We start from the raw sequence: 22077 nt of genomic DNA, 5'->3' as shown, positions 1-22077 counted from the left end.
CAGCGACCGTTTTGCACTGAGCATTTACTGGGGTTTAGAGGAAAACTAGTTAATCAGACCCCAAGTTATTGCAAAGCAGGTGGCTGGCAGAGTATACTGAAAGTTTTGGAACATGAATTGCGTGGTCTGCTTCATGATGTCCCACTCATTACACCAACTACTGGCATAAGCACTGCACATTTCAGGACGGAGGCAAGAGAGTAGCTCAGTGTAGCTTTTCCCGATAAGTGGGTAGGTCATGCAGGAGATATCTCTTATCTTAACCCCTTGGACTTCTACTTTTGGAGCCATCTCAAGGCCCTCTTGTATGGTGTTGCAACTGAGAATGTACCACAACTACAGCAGCAAACTGGAATGGGCTGTGAAACTGTGCAGAATGAGATGAATGGAGCCTGAAACATTCCGAGAGTGGTAAAACGTCGTGCAGATCAGTGTATTTGTATACATGGGTGCTATTTTGAATGTGTTCTGCGTAAATGTACAAGGCTTGCATGTCCAAAGGAACAAATGGTTGGCGAAATATGGAGGTTCGGGTTTGGCCATGAGTCATGCATGGATATCCAAATTTTAAGGCGACCACTCGTGATAGGCGGAAAACCCGAGTTCGAGTCCCGGTTCAGCACAAATTTTCACTGTCGTCATTTCATTCTACAGCTGATGGTTGTCCATATTCGCAACTGGGAAGACACTGAATGTATAAATAAAAATAATTTAGCCTATATGCATTCATGTGACAATTTGTAGATAGTAAGATTCAATTAAAGTTGTACACTCTAGAGTGCATCCAATTTAAATTGAGGCACACTGCAGAAATGTTGGAAATTCAGTAAAGTTAGTTACCACAAAATATAATTTCTTTAAAACCACTATCATAATAACGGGCAATACTTGCAACATGAAGTCAGCTGCCATGCTTCTGAATGTTCTACATGTTTCGTGTTTTTCACGCTATTTGCATCATGTTGTGCAACACATAATACAAAAGTCAATAGAGAAAATTGCTGATGAGGTTTAAACAGCAGTTAAGTTTTCAATAAGAGTATTTTTGCGTTAATAAAACTTTTTGAAACTCGTGGAAATTAGAAATGTGGGAATTTGTGGAAAGCTTAAAACTACGAAGGATACAGTGGTAAATTATTAACCCTCTCCAATATTCTTTCGAAAACGGTGAAAATAAAGTAAAATTACAGTTATAGCTACCTTGAATTAAAAAGGGAAGGGACATTTGTTTTATTTGTTTTCGTAAGTAAATGACGAGTGGTGAATCATCAGAAAGTTCATGTCAGTAAGAGAACGGTTCTGATCCCATCCCTAAAAAGAACTGTTTTGCCCATCTCTAGTCAATATGCTCTGTGGCAAACTGTAATGCAGGTATCATTGAGCTGAGGTAGTGGATGGCGTCTTCTTGTCAATGTCCAGCAGAAGATGGCAGCTCGTAGTCAGTGAGAAGGAATGGTGGGTGCAGAGCAGAATTGGTCCTATTTACAGTCGGCAAGCAGTGATAGTTATCTGAGTTTGGCCACGTAGGATACAATGTGACAGTGTGTGTCAGGATACGTGAAGTCGAGCTGATTCAGTCTGTTGTATGAATGCATGTTGAAGTGGTTTGGATGGTATGTCTATGGTGGTGCTGAGTGTAACATTTTTCACTGTGCAATCCTAAATATGTCAAGACCACAGTTCTATGACAGTGTATTTGTAATAAGCTGTAGTGTTTTTTGCTTATGAGCGTTTTCCATTTCTTGGGATCAATATAATAGTCGTAGTTATGTGTGGTTGTCTTGTCTGTAGGGGCGTGTTGGTAATGGTAGCTTACATACAATTATAATGCTTCAGGCACTTGTCCTGGCTTGTTTTAATATGCCCCTGTAAAGTTAATACTGGATAGAAGCTGGATTTGTTCTTTGTTTGGTGCCCACTTGTGAAGTTAATCGTGGGTAGTAACATGTGGTCATTTTATTTTGGAGCACTTTTGTATAATCATTCTGGGCCGAAGAAAGTTGGTTTGATTTATATTCAGTTAGCGGAAAAACATTTTGGTCAAAAATGCAGAGCAGAAAGACAACATGAAACGAGGAATTTGAGCGTAGGAACCGCGGGTTGCAGATGAACGTTTGCTACACTATGCCAGCATGAAAACAGCTGTTACTTTGAACATTTGCTACGACAAGTGGCAAGTCTGTGTGCAAGAGCATACTCATTTCTGATTTAGTTTGACCTTTTTAGGACATACGAAAGCATGAAACATGGACATGTGATTGTTTTGTCTTGTAATGAAGTGCTGTACGATATGTCAGTGTAAGGTATGATTTAAACTTTTCTTCTGCCGGCCGGAGTGGCCGAGTGGTTCTAGGCTCTACAGTCAGGAACTGTGCGACCACTGCGGTCGCAGGTTCGAATCCGCCTCGAGCATGGATGTGTGTGATGTCCTTAAGTTAGTTAGGTTTAAGTAGTTCTAAGTTCTAGGGGACTGATGACCTCAGAAGTTAAGTCCCATAGTGCTGAGAGCCATTTGAACCATTTTAAACTTTTGTTGTTCTTATTGTGACGATTGATTAGTCCAATCATTTTGACTGAGTATACATTGTCTGTGAATTACATTTTGTTCTGAGAGAAGAGGTCCACATGTTAGATTAAATCGCGTTCATCTAGCGCCAAACTATGCACCTGCGACCTCCAGTTTCTATTTGTACGCCAGTTCCTTTCTTTGGTGTTATCTTTCTGCACTACACTTTTGTTCAAATGGTTTTTCTTCACCCTGTACAATTGATGGATGTATTTTAGTTATTATTTTGATATCTTGTATCATTATACTCCTGAAATTTTCCTTCTTGAAACTGAAGTGCTCTGTGTTGTAGTATATTGTTTAATAAAAGAGATATTAATTGTAAGTCCAGGTTTGTACTGAGCCCAGCAGAGCGCCACTCCACCAAAATCCCGAGCATTAGACTGCATCGGGCAATAAGCTATTTTTTAAAGAGTTTTTGACTTCGGTAGTAATTGCTCCTATCGATCCTTTCAAATAATAAACATAGTCCAGTCGTTGGTATCATGCCACTGATCCCAGTGTTAGGCAGAATTACAAAACAAACGATAATAATTTGTGAGTTGTTTATTATCTCTGTGTTTAGTGCATTCTGAACATTATACATGAATTATGATTACGTGATGTGTGATGAACATTGTGGAGTTGAGTTGCTGGCAGCTGCGGCTGGCCCGGTGCTCAGCCACCGATGTCTGAATGGTCGGAATAAATAGGCAGGAGCAGAGGACGGAGAGGCGAGGGGCCGTCAGTGGAGCGGCAGCTGCTCGTGCAGGTAGGTGCAGGGCCCTCCCTCGGCGAAATCCTGCACGGTGTGGCCCTCGCCGCTCAGCACCCACTTGGTGGTCAGCAGGCCCTCCACGCCGACGGGGCCGCGCGCGTGGATGCGCGCCGTGCTGATGCCCACCTCGGCCCCTGCGGAACAGTGACGGAGCACGTCAGCAACGGCACAAGGTCGTGTAGTCCAAAGACGATTGGTTCAGGGACGCGCAGAAGGCAAGTAAAACGTAAATAAATGTAATGTATTGCGCAAAAATGGTAATGGGATTTATTCTGTTTTTTTTTTTTTTTGGGTCATCAGTCTTCTCCTTGTTAAAGGAGGCACATTCATGAAGAACATACACTATGTACGAGGATAATCCCAAAAGTAAGGTATCTTTTTTATAAGTACATAGGCGTGCTTATTTCTACAATGGTTTACATCAGTTTACAGCGTGTACATTTAGCTATTTTTCGACATAATCACCATTTCTGTCGATTAATTTTTGTAGACGCTGTGGCAGTTTTTGTATGCCCATGTGCCAGCCGGTGTGGGCGAGCTGTTCTAGGTGCTTCAGTCTGGAACCGCGCCACCGCTACGGTCGCAGGTTCGAATCCTGACTGGGCATGGATGTGTGTGATGTCCTTAGGTTAGTTAGGTTTAAGTAGTTCTGAGTTCTAGGGGACTGATGACCTCAGATGTGAAGTCCCATACTGCTCAGAGCCATTTTTGTATGCCCATGTCAAACCAGCTCTCCGCCATGCTGTTCAGAAAGTTATGAACCTTTTCTTTCATTTCGTCGTCCGAGCTGAATCGCTTTCCGGCCAAATCTTCATTTAACCTAGGGAACAGGTGATAGTCACTGGGTGCCAAGTCAGGACTATAGGGTCGGTGGGTGATTACGTTCCACTGAAACTGTTGCAGGAGAGCAGCGGTTTGCCGAGCGATGTGTGGGCGAGTGTTGTCATGGAGAATGTGTACGCCCTTGCTCAACATTTCTCTTCTCCGGTTCTGAATTGCCCGTTTGAGCTTTTCAGAGTCTCACAGTACCTGCCAGCGTTAATTGTGGTCCCAGCGATTCAGCTCCGACGACGAGGTGTAAGAAGATGTTCATAACTTTCTGAACAGCATGGCGGGGAGCTGGTATGACATGGACATACAAAAACTGCCACAGCGTCTACAAAAATGCGTCGACAGAAATGGTGATTATGTCGAAAAATAGTTAAATGTTCAAGCTGTAAACTAATGAAAACCACTGCAGAAATAAATCTATGTACTTATAAAAAATAGGAGACCTTACTTTTGGGACTACCCTCGTAAAAGGTGACCTGAATCCACGAACTTTTTTTTTCTGCAATTGGAAAATTTTACTTTAAAAAGTAATGTATGTACCTTTTTCTCACAAACTATTCAAGATATTCCTACACAGTTTTCTCTGTTTTATCTCTTTTCATATAGTAAGCTTCACTCATGAGTTTATTTTGAATATATCGAACAGGAGAATCTTAATAATTTTTTAATTATATTACTGTATGTGTAATATAAAATGAATGCAAAATTCAAAGCACTTTGCCCCATATCTCAGCTTACACTTAGAACTTGAAAATTTGCTCTTGAGACAGCATTTATTGGGTTTGTAGAAATAGGTTTTCAAAATTTTAAATTCCAGCCTTCATAGATTCTGAAAATAAGGTACATAAAGCTTAAAAAACGTAACATTCAAGAAATGCAACTTAAAGTGCAAAGTAACGTTTTTTCTTATGTCATCTCTTCAGGAGGCCTCAGATTTATACTCAGGGTTCTCTTCAACGTTTCTCTTCTGGTTTCTTGTTTTCTCCCACCTTTCCTTTACCAGAAAGCAGAGAAGCGCTGTTAATCTATTTTTCTCAATGGGTCTTCAGTAAGATTTCCTATCTTAGTCATTCTCTCTAATATCCTCAACTCAACCCCCCCCCCCCCCACCAGCCCCTACCCGCTGTGTTCCCATCATTAAATACAACAACTGCATCGTAACGTGCAATTCTGACAACAGCAACAGATGAAAATGTGATTTTACGTCATCGTTTCCATATGAGTGAATTTAGAGACTAATTTGGATTCTGGATTTTACCACGAACACACATTTTTAGAAGTTTAGTATCGACCAGAAACGTGTAAGTGGGCTTGACAACATCTAGGATACAATTTGGAAATATCTCCTTGTGTATAATAGTGTTGTTATTGCTCTGAGCCTGTGGATACTGAAGTGTTGCTTCAAGAAACGGGCGAGCAGGAAGTTTCGTCACGCATTTAACTTCTTTTCAGGCACTTCTGGTGCGATTTCGTCATTCAAACTTTGGGAAATTATTGTCTGCTAGTTCTGCTAATGCGAATTGAACCTCTTCGTATCTGATATCAGTCCACCTAATTTTCAAAATCCTTCTGTAGCACCACAACTCAAACGCTTCAGTTCTCTTTTTCGGATTTTCCCATAGTCCACGATTTACTTCCGTACAAAGCTGTGCTCCAAACGTACATTCCCAGAAATTGATTGTTCTACGTTAGGCCTATAATTGATACTTCGCCAGAGGTGCCAGCTTTTCCTGTTCTCGTCTTCTGTCTCTCTGCATCTCCATATATACTCTACAAGGCACCTTGTGGTCTATAGCGGACAGTATCTCGTACCACTGCCAACCATTTCCTTTCGTGTTCCACTTGCAAGCTGAGCGAGGGAAAAGCATCCATGTATACGCCTCCGTACGAACTCAGATTTTATCTTCATGGACCTTATGCGAAATGTACATTGGTTGCAGTAGAATAGTCTGCAATCAACTTCAAATGTCGGCTGTCTGTATTTTCTCAACGGTGTTTCGCTTGAAGAACTTCGTTTTCCCACCGGGGGTTCTCATCTGGTTTCACGAAAGATCTCCGTAATACTTGCGTTTTGATCTAACCTACCGGTGAGAAATCTAGCAGCCCGCTTCGGAATTGCTTCGACCTGTTGGGAATCCCAAGCACTTGAGCAGTACTCAAGAATAGGTCGCACTAGTGTTCTTTAAGCTTTTTCCTTTACAGATGAGCTACGCTTTCCTAAGACTCCGTCATAAACCGAAGTCAACCATTCGACTTCTGTGCTACCGTCCATACGTGCTCTTTGCATTTCATATCACTTTGCAACGTTAGATTTGCAACGTTAGGCCTAGATATTTAGTCGATGTGACTGTGTTAAGCAGCACGCTGTTAATAGTACATTCAATAATTGAAGGATTATTTTCCTATTCATCTGAATTAATTTACATTTTTCTTCATTTAAAACAATCTGACATCACATCACACCAACTACAAATATTGCCTAAGTTATCTTGCCCCCTAATTTAATGACGACACCCTCCCGCACACCACATCCTCCCCAGTAATCAGCTACAGGCTGCTGTCAGAAAACAAGAGCGTGTCTACAGGTATTACACTTCGCTGGAGCACTCCTACCCTTGACTCTGACGAACATTCGCCATCGAGGACAACGTAGTGGATTATGTTACTTAAGCAGTCTTATCTGAGTAGTCTCTAACTTATCTGGGAACCTATTCCGTGTGCTCGAACCTTCGTTAACTGAATGCAATGGGACACCGTGTCAAACGCATTCCCAAAGTTTCGGAATATGGAATCGGCCTGGTGCCTGCCATGGTTCACGACATTTCATGTGAGAAAAGGGCAAGCTGAGTTTGCTATGGGTGACGTTTTTTTGTTAAAAAAAATTCGTGGTGATTTTTGGACAGGAGCTTTTCTGTCCAAAGGAAATTTATTATAATCGAAATGAGACCACGTTCAAGAATTCTGTAGCAAACCGATGTTAAGCGTATTGGTCTGTAATTATGCGGGTCTGTTCTTTTACACTTCTTGTGTACAGGAGCCACCTGCGATTTTTCCGTCTCTTGAGATTTTGCGCTGGAGAGAGTTTCGTGGTAAATAAAGGTAAGTATGGGTCAGTTCAGTATAGTATTCTCTGTAAAATCGAACTGGGACTTATTTGCTTTTAACTCTTTCAGCTGCTTCTCTAAGTCAGGGAAGCCTGTTATCATGTCTCTTATATCTGACTCTGTGAGATAGTGAAACGACGGTTTTACCATTCTCCTACGTGAATGACTGGCGTTTGCTTTTGGTTCCTTCTGTTTTCACACGAGACTGATGGACGAGTGACTGGGCAGAAGCTTTCGAACCACTTACTGCTTCTGCGTAGACTCTCTCTCCGACCACACAGACCTTGTAAGGCCCATCTCACCGACCGACCGCCGTGTCATCCTCAGACCATTAGCGTCACTGGATACGGATATGGAACGGCGTGTGGCCAGTACATCGCTCTCCCGGACGGTGTCAGTTTTCGTGAGCAGAGCCATTACTTCTCAGTAAGGACTGAGTGCACCCCGCATGGCAACAGCCCTCGGCAGACCCGGACGGCCGCCCATCCAAGTGCTAGCCAAGACCAACAGCGTTTAACACCGGTGATATAATGGGAACCGGTGTTACCTCTGCGGCAAGGCCGTTGACGCCACTGCGCAGGATCTGAATTTTCTCGATTTTTCGGCAAGATTTCTCTTTAAGGCATGACGGAGGAAGCTGTTGTATGCTTCGGGTGTCGATCTTTTTACAGATGGACGTATTTATACTAACTTCGTCGACATTTGCACGTTCTTTTTCGAACCGGGAGTGCAACAGTTTCTGCTTCATCAGAATTTTCAGTCAATTTAAACTTTGTCCGTAATTCCTCTACATCCATCATACTGGACTTAAATGGTGTCAATACATTGTGTAACTCTGATACCAACAACCGCCTCTCTACTTTTTCTAGTACATATACTTTTATAGCCTTCTTGATGGATTTATAAAGTTGAGTAACGATCGTCGCTACGGTATCTTGATCTCTAATCCAGTCTCTACACTGACACTGCCTGTTTGTAGCTGAATAGCCTAAAATATTTCCATTGCATGTGAGCTGTCGAGGCTGTCAAGGCAGCATTCGGGAAACGTGTTCAGAACTACCTCACAAGACTGTCTGTCCATACCACTTGCAATGAATCCACAGGTGTCCACGCCTACTCTCGATAGGTTTAAGTCGCCTCCAGCTAATATGCATGATATGGGTATTTCCGCGCTACTGAATCATTCTTTGAATCATTTTGCTACCGTCACGGAGGAAACTTCTCTTGATTAACTTGAATTCACCTACTCCTTTCACACTTATACTCAATTTCGATCTCGACAGACACACTATTTAATTCGACTGCAATGAGCATTTCCCCTTCCATTGCGTCTAATCTATCATTTCGGTATACGTTCCATGCTTCGTTAAATATTTTCGAGCTTTCTATTCCACGTTTCAGCCAGCCCTCGTTTCCGAGAATAATTTGAGTGTGACAACGTTCATGGAGCGCAGAGAATTGAGGAACTTTGCTACGTATACTTCGATAACTTACTGCTAAAACTTTGACAGTTTAAAAGTGTTTACTCTGGTACTCTGCTACCCGACCAGCTGCTTCCTTTGTATAGTGGTCTCCTGACTTACCAATGGTGGAGTCCCACAGTTCTCCATCTTACAGCGCAGGTGCAGAAATCTACCGCCTAACCGGTCACAGACACTGAGGAGTCTTTGACTGAGAGGATCAGGTGCTATTTTTCTCCCAAGGTAGCAGAATTCCGTCACTTTGCTTAATTCCTGGCCTCCAAATCTGATGTTTGTTTTCTACTCTCATTTCTGCTACCGCTCATCACTTTCGTCTTTTTTTCAGCTTACTCGCCATGCATGGTATGGCTCATTATGCTTTTCATTTCATTCAGTACATGTTTCTAAGGCTTCCTACAAAAGAAGACGACATTAATCCAAGCACTTATCTTCAGTCTTATGAAGTGGAAATGTACGGAGCAAGCTGGGTTTCACACATTCACTACTTGCTGAATCCCTGCTGCTTCTCAGAGATCAGCTCTGCTTCCAACAACTCAACTTTTCCCATCAGAGTACATGATCTATAATTCCACAACAACTTGATATCAGTGAGTTGGGACTGAACCTCTAACAAACTGTCATACGGCCGGTACCTTTTTCCAATGACGTGGAACTTTCCAGTGTCCATCTGTCCTGCGATAAATTGTCTCTAAACGAGTTACCAGTACTTCAGCATGCTCCCTGTTCAATCTATTGGACTCCAATACGCGCAGTATCTTACATCGTTAAATTATTTTTCGATTCTGCACTCTCTTAATTTTGACTGTCCTTTTTCCTCATTTGAATCACAATGGAAAGTAGGAACTGAGCTATGGTCTTCCTTACGAAAACAGTTATGAAGAAAGTAATTTCTCAGTATTTTTTTTGTAATATTAATCGTTTGTATCATTATTCTAGGTCAAATGTGGGCTACGCTTAATAGTTAATGTTTGTTGGTTTATGGCATTGCAACATTTATTATCAGTACTCTGCGAACACATCCTAGGGAAAGTGTATTACTTTTAAATATATTAAAGCGAAAGAAATAACTGGAACACATCGTTTGGAGAAAATAGCAAACAGAACAGGTAAAAATTTAAAAAAGCATCAAAATATATACTTGAAGGGCCAAAGAAACTGGTATAGGCATGTTGTTGTTGTGGTCTTCAGTCCGGAGACTGGTTTGATGCAGCTCTCCATGCTACTCTATCCTGTGCACGCTTCTTCATCTCCCAGTACCTACTGCAACCTACATGCTTCTGAATGTGCTTAGTGTATTCATCTCTTGGTCTCCCTCTACGATTTTTACCCTCCACACTGCCCTCCAATGCTAAATTTGTGATCCCTTGATGCCTCAGAACATGTCCTATCAACCGATCCCTTCTTCTAGTCAAGGTGTGCCACAAACTTCTCTTCTCCACAATCCTATTCAATACATCCTCATTAGTTACGTGATCTACCCACCTAATCTTCAACATTCTTCTGTAGCACCACATTTCGAAAACTTCTATTCTCTTCTTGTCCAAACTATTTATCGTCCACGTTTCACTTCCATACATGGCCACACTCCATACAAATACTTTCAGAAACGACTTCCTGACACTTAAATCTATACTCGATGTTAACAAATTTCTCTTCTTCAGAAACGCTTTCCTTGCCATTCCCAGTCTACATTTTACATCCACTCTACTTCGACCATCATCAGTTATTTTGCTCCCCAAATAGCAAAACTCCTTTACTACTTTAAGTGTCTCATTTCCTAATCTAATTCCCTCAGCATCACCCGACTTAATTCGACTACAGTCCATGATCCTCGTTTTGCTTTTGTTGACGTTCATCTTATATCCTCCTCTCAAGACACTGTCCATGGTATAGGCATGCGTATTCAAATACGGAGATATGTAAACAGGCAGAATACGTCGCTGTGCTCGGCAATGCCTCTATAAGACAACAAATGTCTGGCGCAGTTGTTACATCGTTTACTGCTGCTACAGTGGCAGGTTATCAAGATTTAAGTGAGTTTGAGTGTGGTGTTATAGTTGGCGCACGAGCGGTGGGGCACAGCATCTCCGAGGTAGCGATGAAGTGGGGATTTTCCCGTACGACCATTTCACGAGTGTACCGTGAATATCAGGAATCAGGTGAAACATCAAATGTCCGACATCACTGTGGCCGAAAAAGATCCTGCAAGAACGGGAGCAATGACGACAAGAGAATCGTTCAACGTGACATAAGTGCAACCCTTCCGCAAATTGCTACAGATTTCAATGCTGGGCCATCAACAAGTGTCAACGTGCGAACCATTCGACGAAGCATAATCGAAATGGGTTTTCGGAGCCAGAGGCCCCTCGTGTACTCTTGATGACTGCACAACACAAAGCTTTGCGCCTCACCTGGGTCCATCAATATCGACTTTGGACTGTTGATGACTGGAAACATGTTGCCTGGTCGGACGAGTCTCGTTTCAAATTGTATTGAGCGGATGGACTTGTACCCTCAGGAATCCATGGACCCTGCATGTCAGCAGGGCACTGTTCAATCTAGTGGAAGCTCTGTAATAGTATGGGGCGTGTGCAGTTGGAGTGATATGGGACCCCTGATGCGTCTAGAAATGAATCTGACAGGTGACACGTAGGTAAGCATCTTGTCTAATCGCCTGCATCCATTCATGTCCATTTTGCATTCTGACGGGCAATTCTAGCAGGACAATGAGACATCCCACATGTCCAGAATTGCTACACAGTGGCTCTTCTTAGATTAAACACTTCCGCTGGCCACCAAACTTCCCAGGCATGATCATCATTAAGCATATCTAGGATGCCTTGCAACGTGCTGTTCAGAAGACTCTTACTGGCTTAAGGACAGCCCTACAGAATACATGGTGTCAGTTCCCTCCAACACTACTTCAGACATTACTCGAGTCCACGCCACTTCGTGTTGTGGCACTTCTGCGTTTTCACGGGGGCAGGTGTACCAGTTTCTTTGGCTCTTCAGTTTAGAATCACAAATAGATAAAATAGAAAACAACGCTAAATTTAAATGTATTGGAGAAACCGTGTAATTGAGTAAACTAAAAGATACACAACTGATATAAGAATTAATAAAATGGAAAGAGCTCACGTTTTAACTAAAACAATTACAAGAAATTCGTCACTAGAAATGAAAAAAGAAAAACAAAAACATTCCACCACAAGGGTAAGGCCACAATGTTTATGTGGGTGCACTTGATTAAGACTGGCCTACAAACTGGATGGACTTGAAACACGAATTATGAGGAAAATGTGTCAGCACAAACAAATGACTGTCGGAAAATGAACAGCATCAAAGAGTTTTACCAATATATACGAAATTTCAGCATAACGAGAATCAATCGGCTTTATAGATCTCTACCGTAGGAAAGACGACGAGCTAACAGAACGAATACTACTTCATTCCTCGAAAAGAAGTCATTTATAACTCGGGTCACAGAAATGAAACGAAACAATGTCAAATGATCGGAAACAACAAATCGAAACTTCGTTAGATCAACACTTTAAGACCCAAAGGTAAACAAAAGTATAAGCAAGGGGAGCAATATGGATGGTAGAAGGAAAAAAAGATGAAAGGATGCGAAAAAAAGGAAGTAACCAGGAAAGTAGAAGAACCGAAATTATTACGTTATTCCGTTTGGGCGAAACGATTTAAATAAATGAAAGGGGAAGCAGCCCTGCAAGAGCGCCTTTTGACTAACAAAGAAAATTGTATCTGATAAAGATGTTATCCATTCACAAAATGAAAAACACAACACAGAACACTCGCGCAAATGTGAAATGCCGTCGTGAGTTACCGTGCCCCTATTCGTATTTCCAGGAAACGGATTACACGAACGTGTCTTTGGCCGAAGCAAAGTTGGAAACGTGCTTTTTCAGTAGTCTCGCAGGATGTAGGAAGATAGAATGGTTTCCAAGGGTATAACAAGATGGGCGTATGAACGTGACCCGCATCTGGCACAGAGATGATGAAAAGCGGACACAGAGAGCACCTAGATCCGTTCTTCTGAACTCCAAGCTATCGCGAATTTCAAAGTGGGAGATCTCTGTCTTTCATCTTGTCGTCAATACCTGACACCATTGCACATTATCGGTTCATCCATCCCTAGAAATTGCTGGTGCGGAATCTGTTTTCGCCGACTGCACGCTCAATTTAGTTCCATGAAATTGTAGATAAGTATCTACTCACTCGGTGAAGCCGTGTTACTTATTTATGCGAATCTTGAATTAGCAGGAAAAGGAATTAAATCTGTCTACAGGTAATTTACGACTGTTTTTCCATGTTATCTCCTTCACACACCCGTACCATCCATAAGGGGTGTCTTACTCAACCAATATATTTTTCTAGACTGTATGTTAATATGTACCATGTTTGGCTGCAATTGAACCAGGCGTTCCAGACCTATAATTGCGTGACACCCACTCCCTTCCCTTACTGCCACTCACTACCATCTGTAGGAGAGATAGTGGCGTTATAGTACCGCAGTGTTTTTTCTTGATATTAAGGTAGGTGTGTACTAAGTTTGCACTGAATTGACCCAAGCGTTTTAAACGTAGGTCTATGCTTTGCATGTCACCCGTTCCTACCGCAACCCCCCCCCCCCCCCCCCAATCAGCCCAGACCTCTTCCGGCTTTTGGATTCGGCACTAATGTTGTCCTCTTTCGATTATTTTTAATGTTGTTGTCCTGTCAATCCCATGCCACCCCTAAAAGTGCAAGCAGTGTGCTACTCGAATAGTATACTGCCCATAACGTAAGAAACAGGTGCTCCAACTTTGATTGAAATCACTCCAGGTAGTATTGATTTTTTATTGTGTGCAACCACTTTGTCAACCCCGGCCCCACAAGTAGGGGCTTGGGCTCTCTTACCTAGACAGTCTGTTGATACTAAGTCCTGTGTGTACCAAGATTGGCTGAAATTTCTCTAGGCTTTCCAGCTCTATGCTGGAACATCCACTCTCACTTGAGCATCCATTTTTAAATACGAGGGTCATTCGACAAAAGAGTTCCAAAAATTTGTTTAGAACCGTTAATATACAGGGGTTTCAGAAACAGTCTGAAAAGATTATAAGGCTGTTGCAGGATAGGTTCCGCTGAAAAATAATTGTTCAGAAAAGAATTCGATACGTTGAGTCGTTTCCGAGACAATTAGCAGTGAAGTTAGCCAATCGGGCCGTTGCGCGGAGAAATTCAAGCCGTTCACCAATACAGTTGGTGCTAGTTGTTGTTGTAGCGTAGATGACAGCGTTCTAGGCAGTTCAGCCTTTGGCTCTGGTTCGTCCTTTACTACCGTCCCAAGTCCAATTTTTGTACCGCTCTCTTTTTCGGTTTTAAAAAGCCAAACGAAGAACACGTTTGACGACACCGTATCCGGCAGGCCGTTGGTATCTGCATGTGCAACGACCTGATTTGCTAACTTCAATACGAAACAACTCGGAAACGGAGCGAAGTATCGAATTTTTTCGTTAATAATTATTTCTCAGCACAACCTACCCTGCAACACCCTTGCAAGCTTTCCGATCCGTTCCTGACTACCCAGTACATAGCTGCTTCAAATTTTAGGTTTTTCTGTACGTGTACAGAGTTTTGGCCGATTCCGACAGATGACATAGCCATAGTGAACGGTCAAAATGGCGGATTCAGAAGTTACTGATTACAAGCGAAACACTGTAATGAAATTCTTGTTGGTACAAAAAGAAATTTTTCTGAACGTCCATAAACGTTTATTTGCAATTTGTGGTAGTGTTACAGTTGACAGGTGTATTGTTGGGTGATCAATAAAGAGAGTTAAAGTTACAGGAAGTGCGGAAACTTTTTTCCATGTTCGACCACGTTGGGGCACCCACTCACAGCGACTGCTCCCGACTTAGTGTACCGTACGGATGCTGTTGTCTTCACAGACCGGTACATCACAACTCGAGAATTGGCCCCACAGATATCCGTGAGCATTTGGAGAAGCTGTGCTTAAGATTGGTTACACGAATGCTCACAACAGACAGCAAAATTCCATCTGAACTAAAATGGTTCTGAGCACTATGGGACTTAACATCTATGGTCATCAGTCCCCTAGAACTTAGAACTACTTAAACCTAACTAACCTAAGGACATCACACAACACCCAGTCATCACGAGGCAGAGAAAATCCCTGATCCCGGCCGGGAATCGAACCCGGGAACCCGGGCGTGGGAAGCGACAACGCTACCGCACGACCACGAGCTGCGGACCCATCTGAACTGATGGAGCAGTCTGAGACTAGTGAAGAGACCTTCGTGTCGCAGGTCACCACAGAGGTCAAAACCTGGTTGCCTCACACTGAGCCATAAACGAATAAGGTAATCGCTGGAGTGGCTCCACCTGCTATCACCAAAAATAAGAAATTCAAGGCAGTTCCCTCTGCTGGCGAAGACATGACAGTCTTTCGGAGTGGTGATGGCATGCATCCGTTGCCAAAAGGTCAACCATGACTTCAGAGGCATATGTGAGGACTGAAAAAACTTAAGAACAGTCTCCGAGCTCTTCAGCCTGACAAGAATAAAAAAAGAAATAAAAAATGACAACGCACGCCCACACGTCTCGGAACCCAAGAACACATCAGCAAACTGGGTCGGACATCACTGCCTCTTACATCCTACAGCCCATACCTGACGCCCCCAGACTTCCGTCTGTTTAGGCCCTTTGAGGATTCTCTAGACGGGACACACATTTAAGATGATGAGAGCGTAATTCATGCACTGAAAAGAAGTCTACGAGCACAGGAAAATAGCTTTTCACCAACAGAGAGTACATGCTCTAACACACCTCTGGCGTAAGGTCACAGAATGTGATGGGGACTATGTAGCATAATACTGTCGCCAAGCTCTGGCTTTTCGAATAAGTGCATTCTGAGAAAAAAGCTTGTGGGGAATTATTTACTATTTAGTTCAAATGGTTCAAATGGCTCTGAGCACTATGGGACTTAACAGCTATGGTCATCAGTCCCCTAGAACTTAGAACTACTTAAACCTAACTAACCTAAGGACATCACACAACACCCAGTCATCACGATACTATTTAGTTACACGAATTTATGAACAGATGACAGCAGATTTTAGAGGGCAGTGCGAAAGCATGTAGGTGCACCAGTGTTTCCAGTTCGATGTAGTAATATCCTGTGGTATAGGAAAACGTTTCCGAGGATCGTTTGATCAGTCTACTAAATTTCCATGAAAGAATGGAACATTTTTGTTGCAACTTCATGTCTGGTAAGCTTGATTATTCCAACGATCGTACAAAGAACTTCAACAATGCACAGCGTACAGTTTGTTGTTGACAGCATATGAACTGATTAGTGTGTTAGTGAGATCTAAAATGGAGAACACCGAGTTTTGTGCTGTTATTAAACATTATCGTTAGATGGGTTAGACTGCTACACAGATCAAAACAGAATTGGATGAAGTTTAGGCGGACTCTGCATCATCACAATTTGCTTTAATATGTTTAAACATGGTCGGACAACCACAAATGACGAAGTGAACTTCGGCCGTTCAGTTGAGGCCACTACAATGGAAACCATTGACAAAATCCGTAATATGGTGATGCAAGACCGCCGAATAAAAATGAATGAGATTTGATGGGACTGTAGGCGTTCCAACAGAGCGAATGCATGAGATCCGGCACGAACAATAGGCTATGAGGAAGCTGTGTGCGAGGTGGGCGCCATAATTGCTCACAGTCGACCAAAGGCGTATCCGGCAAAACATTTCAAATCAATACCTGGTGATATTTAACCGCAGTTCGCAAGAATTTTGAGCCAATTTGTTGGTTGGTTGGTTGGTTGGTTGTTTGGGGAAGAAGACCAGACAGTGTGGTCATCGGTCTCATCGGATTAGGGAAGGATGGGGAAGGAAGTCGGCCGTGCCCTTTCAGAGGAACCATCCCGGCATTTGCTGAGCCAATTTGTGACTGTTGATGAAACCTGGATCTATCATTACACACCATAGTCAAAACGGCAGTTAAAATAATGGACAAAGGTTGGTGGAAGCGCGCCGAAGAAGACAAAGACCATTTCGTCATATGGTAAGATGACGACCACTGTTTCTTTCGGATGGCCAAGGACTAATACTCATAATTCACGTGGGAAAAGGCAGAACCATAACACGATCCTATTATGTTTCATTGTTGGATCATTTGAGAGTTACGTTAGCTGAAAAAAGACCGAAATTGACACGCCAAAGTGTGTTCTTTCACGAGGGTAATGCACCATACCACATAACAGCCATAACAAAGGCAAAAGTGCATGAACTGGGCTTCGAATCGGTTGTTCATCCGCCATATTCACCAGATTTAGCCAAAAGTGACTTCTTCTTCTCTCTAATTTGAAATTTAGGCTTACGGAAAAGAAATTGTCATCAGCGAGTATTTTGCAGAGTTTAACAGAACATACTTTTTACGATGGGATTAAAAAGCTGGAGGATCGCTGGAGCAAATGTATTTCTCTCAATGGAGACTATGCTGAGAGGTAAGGTGCGTTGTTTAAGAAACAAAAATTTTTTTTCTTGCTTTCTTTCCTGACTTATTAAACCATGCTCGTAAACCGCGTGTTTTGTCGTAATTAGCCAGAAGGACAGGTGTCAGCCAATTATAGGAGAAATTTTACGCAGAACCAGATCGTAATTCCAACACTGTACACTCAAACTGCGAAAGTGTTGAACGGCATGACACTCAGAGGAAAGAAGCATCTATTCACTTGCATAATTCTTGTACAACCTCATGAATCTATTCTCTGAGTAACACGGTCGTCAACCATAATTATGCTTTTGACACGTCGCCTTTCTTTCAGTAATGACCTCATTGATTTGCGTAAGGGCACCGGACATAGTCTGTAAGTTAAATTTGAACCTTTCCAGACCCCTTCCTCCCGGGAAAAAGTATACATAGAAGTACGGAGAAGTTAATTCTAGTCCATCAGCTCGTGGTCGACGCCACTACAACAGCGAGGCTCTACGAAACTTAGTGTACGACCAAAAACATCAAACTGCCAGGTGGCCTGCAAATTTGCGAGGACGCAGGTTTGGCTTGCATCCACATTCGTGTTGGGAGCCGTCCATGCAAAACCGTCCGCGCGCCGCCGGTAAGTTATTCTGACGCGGCGGACGGCGACTTCCTGTCCCCTCCCCTATCTCACCCCGCACCAAGCGTTCGTCGTTTTGGCTGCCAGCCAGATCTGGTTCCATTGTCCCGGTGGTTTCCACCGCCTAATGCTGGCAGTTCCTCGTGTTCTCGAACGTAACGACTGTGCCATTACTCTCACTTAGACTCGCTAATCTTAACAAAATTGTACTGCAACTACTTCCCAGCCTTGTCGCAAAATTTTATACGTTGCTCTGAGATGCTATCTTTTTAGAAGGTCGCGGAAGCCATTAACGCGTACACAAAAGATACGTGTGAAGTCCGGTAATGGACAAAAGTACAGCGAATGTGTGAAGTCAGATTTAATGCACAGACCAAAAGGACATTTGCTTAAAATGGAAAGGGCGCGAATGCAGCATGAATAGCAGAAATTGGAAAAAGAAATGTATCTTCATTCAGCTCACAACGTGGGATGCAATACCCTCAACAAAAACTGCTTACATCAAACAGTCGAGAAACGGATGTTTACACTGATTTGTGTTATGGCTGTTACGTTTATAGCCACGGCGTTCGAGACAGACAGATAGATAGATAGAGAGAGAGTTGCAATATCTGCTGTACTTTATGCTTTAACACTTGTGCGCTTGGCAGAAAAATAGGATACAGCCTCGATAATCTAGGAGAGAACTTTGTTAATACAGCGTCTTTTATTGGGAGCGGTGCGAGATAAAGGTGAATCACTGTGATAACTTGTCCTCGTTCCGCTTTCCCTTCGTTTTATCTCACTTGTGGTCCACTCACCGAAGACCATGCTATGAGGTTTCGTAGGTGAGATGATCGTCTCCTGTTCGTGGGTAACAGGGTTCAAATGTACTTCTACGCTTATTGATTAAGGAATTCAAGGTTCATCTCGATCATCCTAAGAAAGTGCTTGGGTGTTTCCATTCACGAAGATACTGAAAATTCACTCCCACAAAGCTTACGTGAAGCAGGCATTCTTGCGCAGTAATCTTTATAGGTAGGTAAACGCGTATATTATTATATAAGAATGTGTAATGAACACACTTTTGCAAAAGTTAGTCTCTGAAATTATTGAATCTTTGGCATTTTCACATTCCGTACTTTGTAGTTTCATAAAAAGCCTTGAAAGAATAAATAAATAGTGTATACAAGCTCTGATTTCTGTTCATTAATGTTTCCTAACTTAAATTTCCAATAAACAGCAATAAATAAACATTTTAAACTTTTGACTACTTTAGCTTCACAGAGGCCAGATGTGTCACATTTGAAAAATTGGTTAAGGTTACTTATGCTTGATAGAGACCTGCTATATCGCATACGATACATGAGCTGCAGGTCATGTATGGATTAATGATAATTTTTGATACAGATTATTGGCTTTTCGTGACACTAAGACGTGAAATATTACCAATTTTCAAATTATTTCTTTAAAAGTTTAGTTTCAAGTCTCTATAGGTTAATCACCTCTCACTACCCGCTTTAGAGATACAGTTTAATACCACCAGTTGCAAATTGAAACGATTGGGATGGACCTTTAACGAATACTCAAACCGTCTTCGGGGCGCGACCTTCATCCCTTTAATCATTGTATATAAAAGAGAGGGTCCTGGCTGACTGATTAACTCATCATCGCCCAGCCCAAGCCGCTTTGGACAGAAACTTGAAATCTGGAGGTGTGGATCTTAAACTGCACGCGTCGTTTAAGAAGGGATTTTTTTGAACTTCCAAACATAATGGGATGAAATAAGGGATGAAGGAAAGTTTTTTTTCAAAAATGTCACTGTTAAGGTAATTTTGAAGCTAGAAATACGAAAATTGTTACTTGGTTCCTGTCAGAAGAAAGAGGTACACCTTTCAGAATTTTTGGAAATTTAACCATACAGTGTGAAAAAGTAAGTGAAAGCTTTTTTTTGAAAATGTGTAATTATTAAAGAACTACTAAAGTATTTTTAAAGTTACATATATGGATATTGGTATTTGACTTCTGAGTTATAAATAAAAAGAAAAATTATGTGTTACAGTTTTTGGAAATAGAAACCCTAAGGGGGTGAAATTTTCTATTATTGTGAAAGCATTTTTAACGTTAAATCTATGAATATTTAATTTTTCAAGCTAAATCTTTGAAAATTGGTGTTTGGCTTCTCCGTTACAGATGAAAAAATACGTGTGCTACTGTTTTTGGAAATTCTACGCCTAATAGGGTGAAATAGGGTCAGATTGATTCACTGACTCGTAATAGCCCAGCTAGGGACAGAAACTTGAAGTTTCGCGACGGCGTGGATCTTATACTGTAGGCATCGTTTAAAAAGGGCTTGTCCACACCTAATGTGGGGGGGGGGGGGGGAGGTGGGAATGAAAGGGTTTTTGAAAGTATGTTGCTATTAAGGAAATTTTGAAGCTAGACCTACGAAAACTGGTATTTGGTTTCTCAGTCAGAAAATAAGAACTAATTCAACCACTAAGGGGCTAAAATAGTGGTTGAAAGTTTTTTTGAAAGTAAGTAGTTACTAAAGAAGTACTAAGAAATTTTTAAGACTACATCTACGACAACTGGTGTTTGACTTCTCGGTTAGAAATAAAAAAGGTGCGTGTTTCACCGTTTCTGGAAATTTAACCCCCAAGGAAGTGAAATAGGGCACGAAAATTCTTAAGAAAATATTTCATTACATTAATAAAATTTTAAAGCTACATTTATGAAAACTGGAATTTTACTTCTCGGTTAGATACAAAGAAGCATTTGTTAGGGGATGAAATTTACTGTGGAAATATCTGCAAATGAACGCAAAAGGCATAATTAACAAAAAATTTGGACTCCAGCTACGAGAACCACTTCTTGGTCACAAATACATTCGGAAAAGACCATGCTTATATGGCCTTAATTAGCGTGAAAAGCTTAGAAGGTGTTGCAATTTGCGAACAACATAAAAATTCGATTAAATAAAAACAAAAAAAATCTCTGCAGGACATACAGTCTACGCGAGCAAAGCAGTGGGCGCTAATCAAGTTTATAATAAATACATGCCTAATTACAGAATCCTAATACTCATAGGATGGACGTAATGGGTGCAGCTACCACATAATATACGAAGAAAACTAGGAAAACCTCCATTCACGGTTTCTTACATAACTGAACCAGCACTAACAAAATGGATCTGAAAAATATGATGAAACAGACAACCATTTTTCGGAAACTGAGAGTAGCTGCTGAAAACATATTTCTCTTATTAAGGATTTGAAGATAAATCTGGCGTATACTTGACAAGACATCAACGTGAGCTCAGTATAAAGCCCCTTAAGCCACTGTGCCACGATTCTGACTTTGTGAAGCGGTCAGTCTCTATGCCTGACGTATATCATCGTTGTCAGACAAGACATCAAGCATGATGGGATGCAGGCGGTCCGCAGTAAGGTTCACATAGTCCCCAGCTGCCATGGTACTTTCCATTACTACCACAGGTCCCATGGTAGTTCAGGTGAACGTCTCCGACCTCCCTGCTTTCTTCGAACAGTCTTTCGCCTGGTTCACGGCGTATCCGGAAACGAACGTCGACCTAGTGTAACAAGAAACGTGATTCATCCAACCAGGTCACACGTTTCTATTGTTCCACTGTCCCACGCATTTCTATCGGTCAAAATGTAAACTCTTAGGGCCGTGTGTTATGGATCCCCCTGTGCGCTGAACGACTCACTCCGAAACATATCTGCACCAGAACTGTACTCTGTTGTCAGATGTGCGACAGATGGCTGCCTGTCCTGATTTAGAGAGTGGGCAAGTCTTCAGCGTCCACATTCTGCGGTGAGGCGTTGGCGTCTAACACTTTGTCGCCTATTCATGGTTTCTGTGTCCTAGAACCACTTTCCATAGATGTCCAGCACGCGATCACTCGACCATTTTTGTCGTTTCCGAAATGCTAGTTCCCAGGCGCCGAGCCATTACAATCTGCCCTTTGTCAAAGTTACTTTCATTAGTGGATTTCCCCATCTGCGGCCTCTGTTGTTCAAAATGGTTCAAATGGCTCTGAGTACTATGGGACTTAACTTCTGAGGTCATCAGTCCGCTAGGACACAGAAATGCTTAAATCTAACTAATCTAAGGACATCACACACATCCACGCCCAATGCAGGATTGGAACCTGCGACCGTAGCGGTCGCGAGGTTCCA

At 42.1% G+C, this 22077-nt stretch overlaps 1 protein-coding gene across 1 annotated transcript in view; it reads right to left on the bottom strand.

Moving 5' to 3' along the window:
* Positions 1-3094: 3094 nt before the first annotated feature.
* LOC124794936 (delta-1-pyrroline-5-carboxylate synthase) overlaps positions 3095-22077 on the bottom strand; it is a 205032-nt gene continuing 186049 nt past the window's right edge. Inside the window, exon 15 of the mRNA XM_047258653.1 lies at positions 3095-3457. Coding sequence (XP_047114609.1) covers positions 3291-3457 — 167 coding nt within the window. The 3' untranslated portion in view covers positions 3095-3290. The remainder of the gene's footprint in view (positions 3458-22077) is intronic.

This window comes from Schistocerca piceifrons, chromosome 1 (assembly GCF_021461385.2).
Source record: "Schistocerca piceifrons isolate TAMUIC-IGC-003096 chromosome 1, iqSchPice1.1, whole genome shotgun sequence".
In the NCBI taxonomy this organism is placed as follows: domain Eukaryota; kingdom Metazoa; phylum Arthropoda; class Insecta; order Orthoptera; family Acrididae; genus Schistocerca; species Schistocerca piceifrons.
Note: the sequence above shows the minus strand (reverse complement) of the source record. Positions and strands in the feature narration are given on the sequence as shown.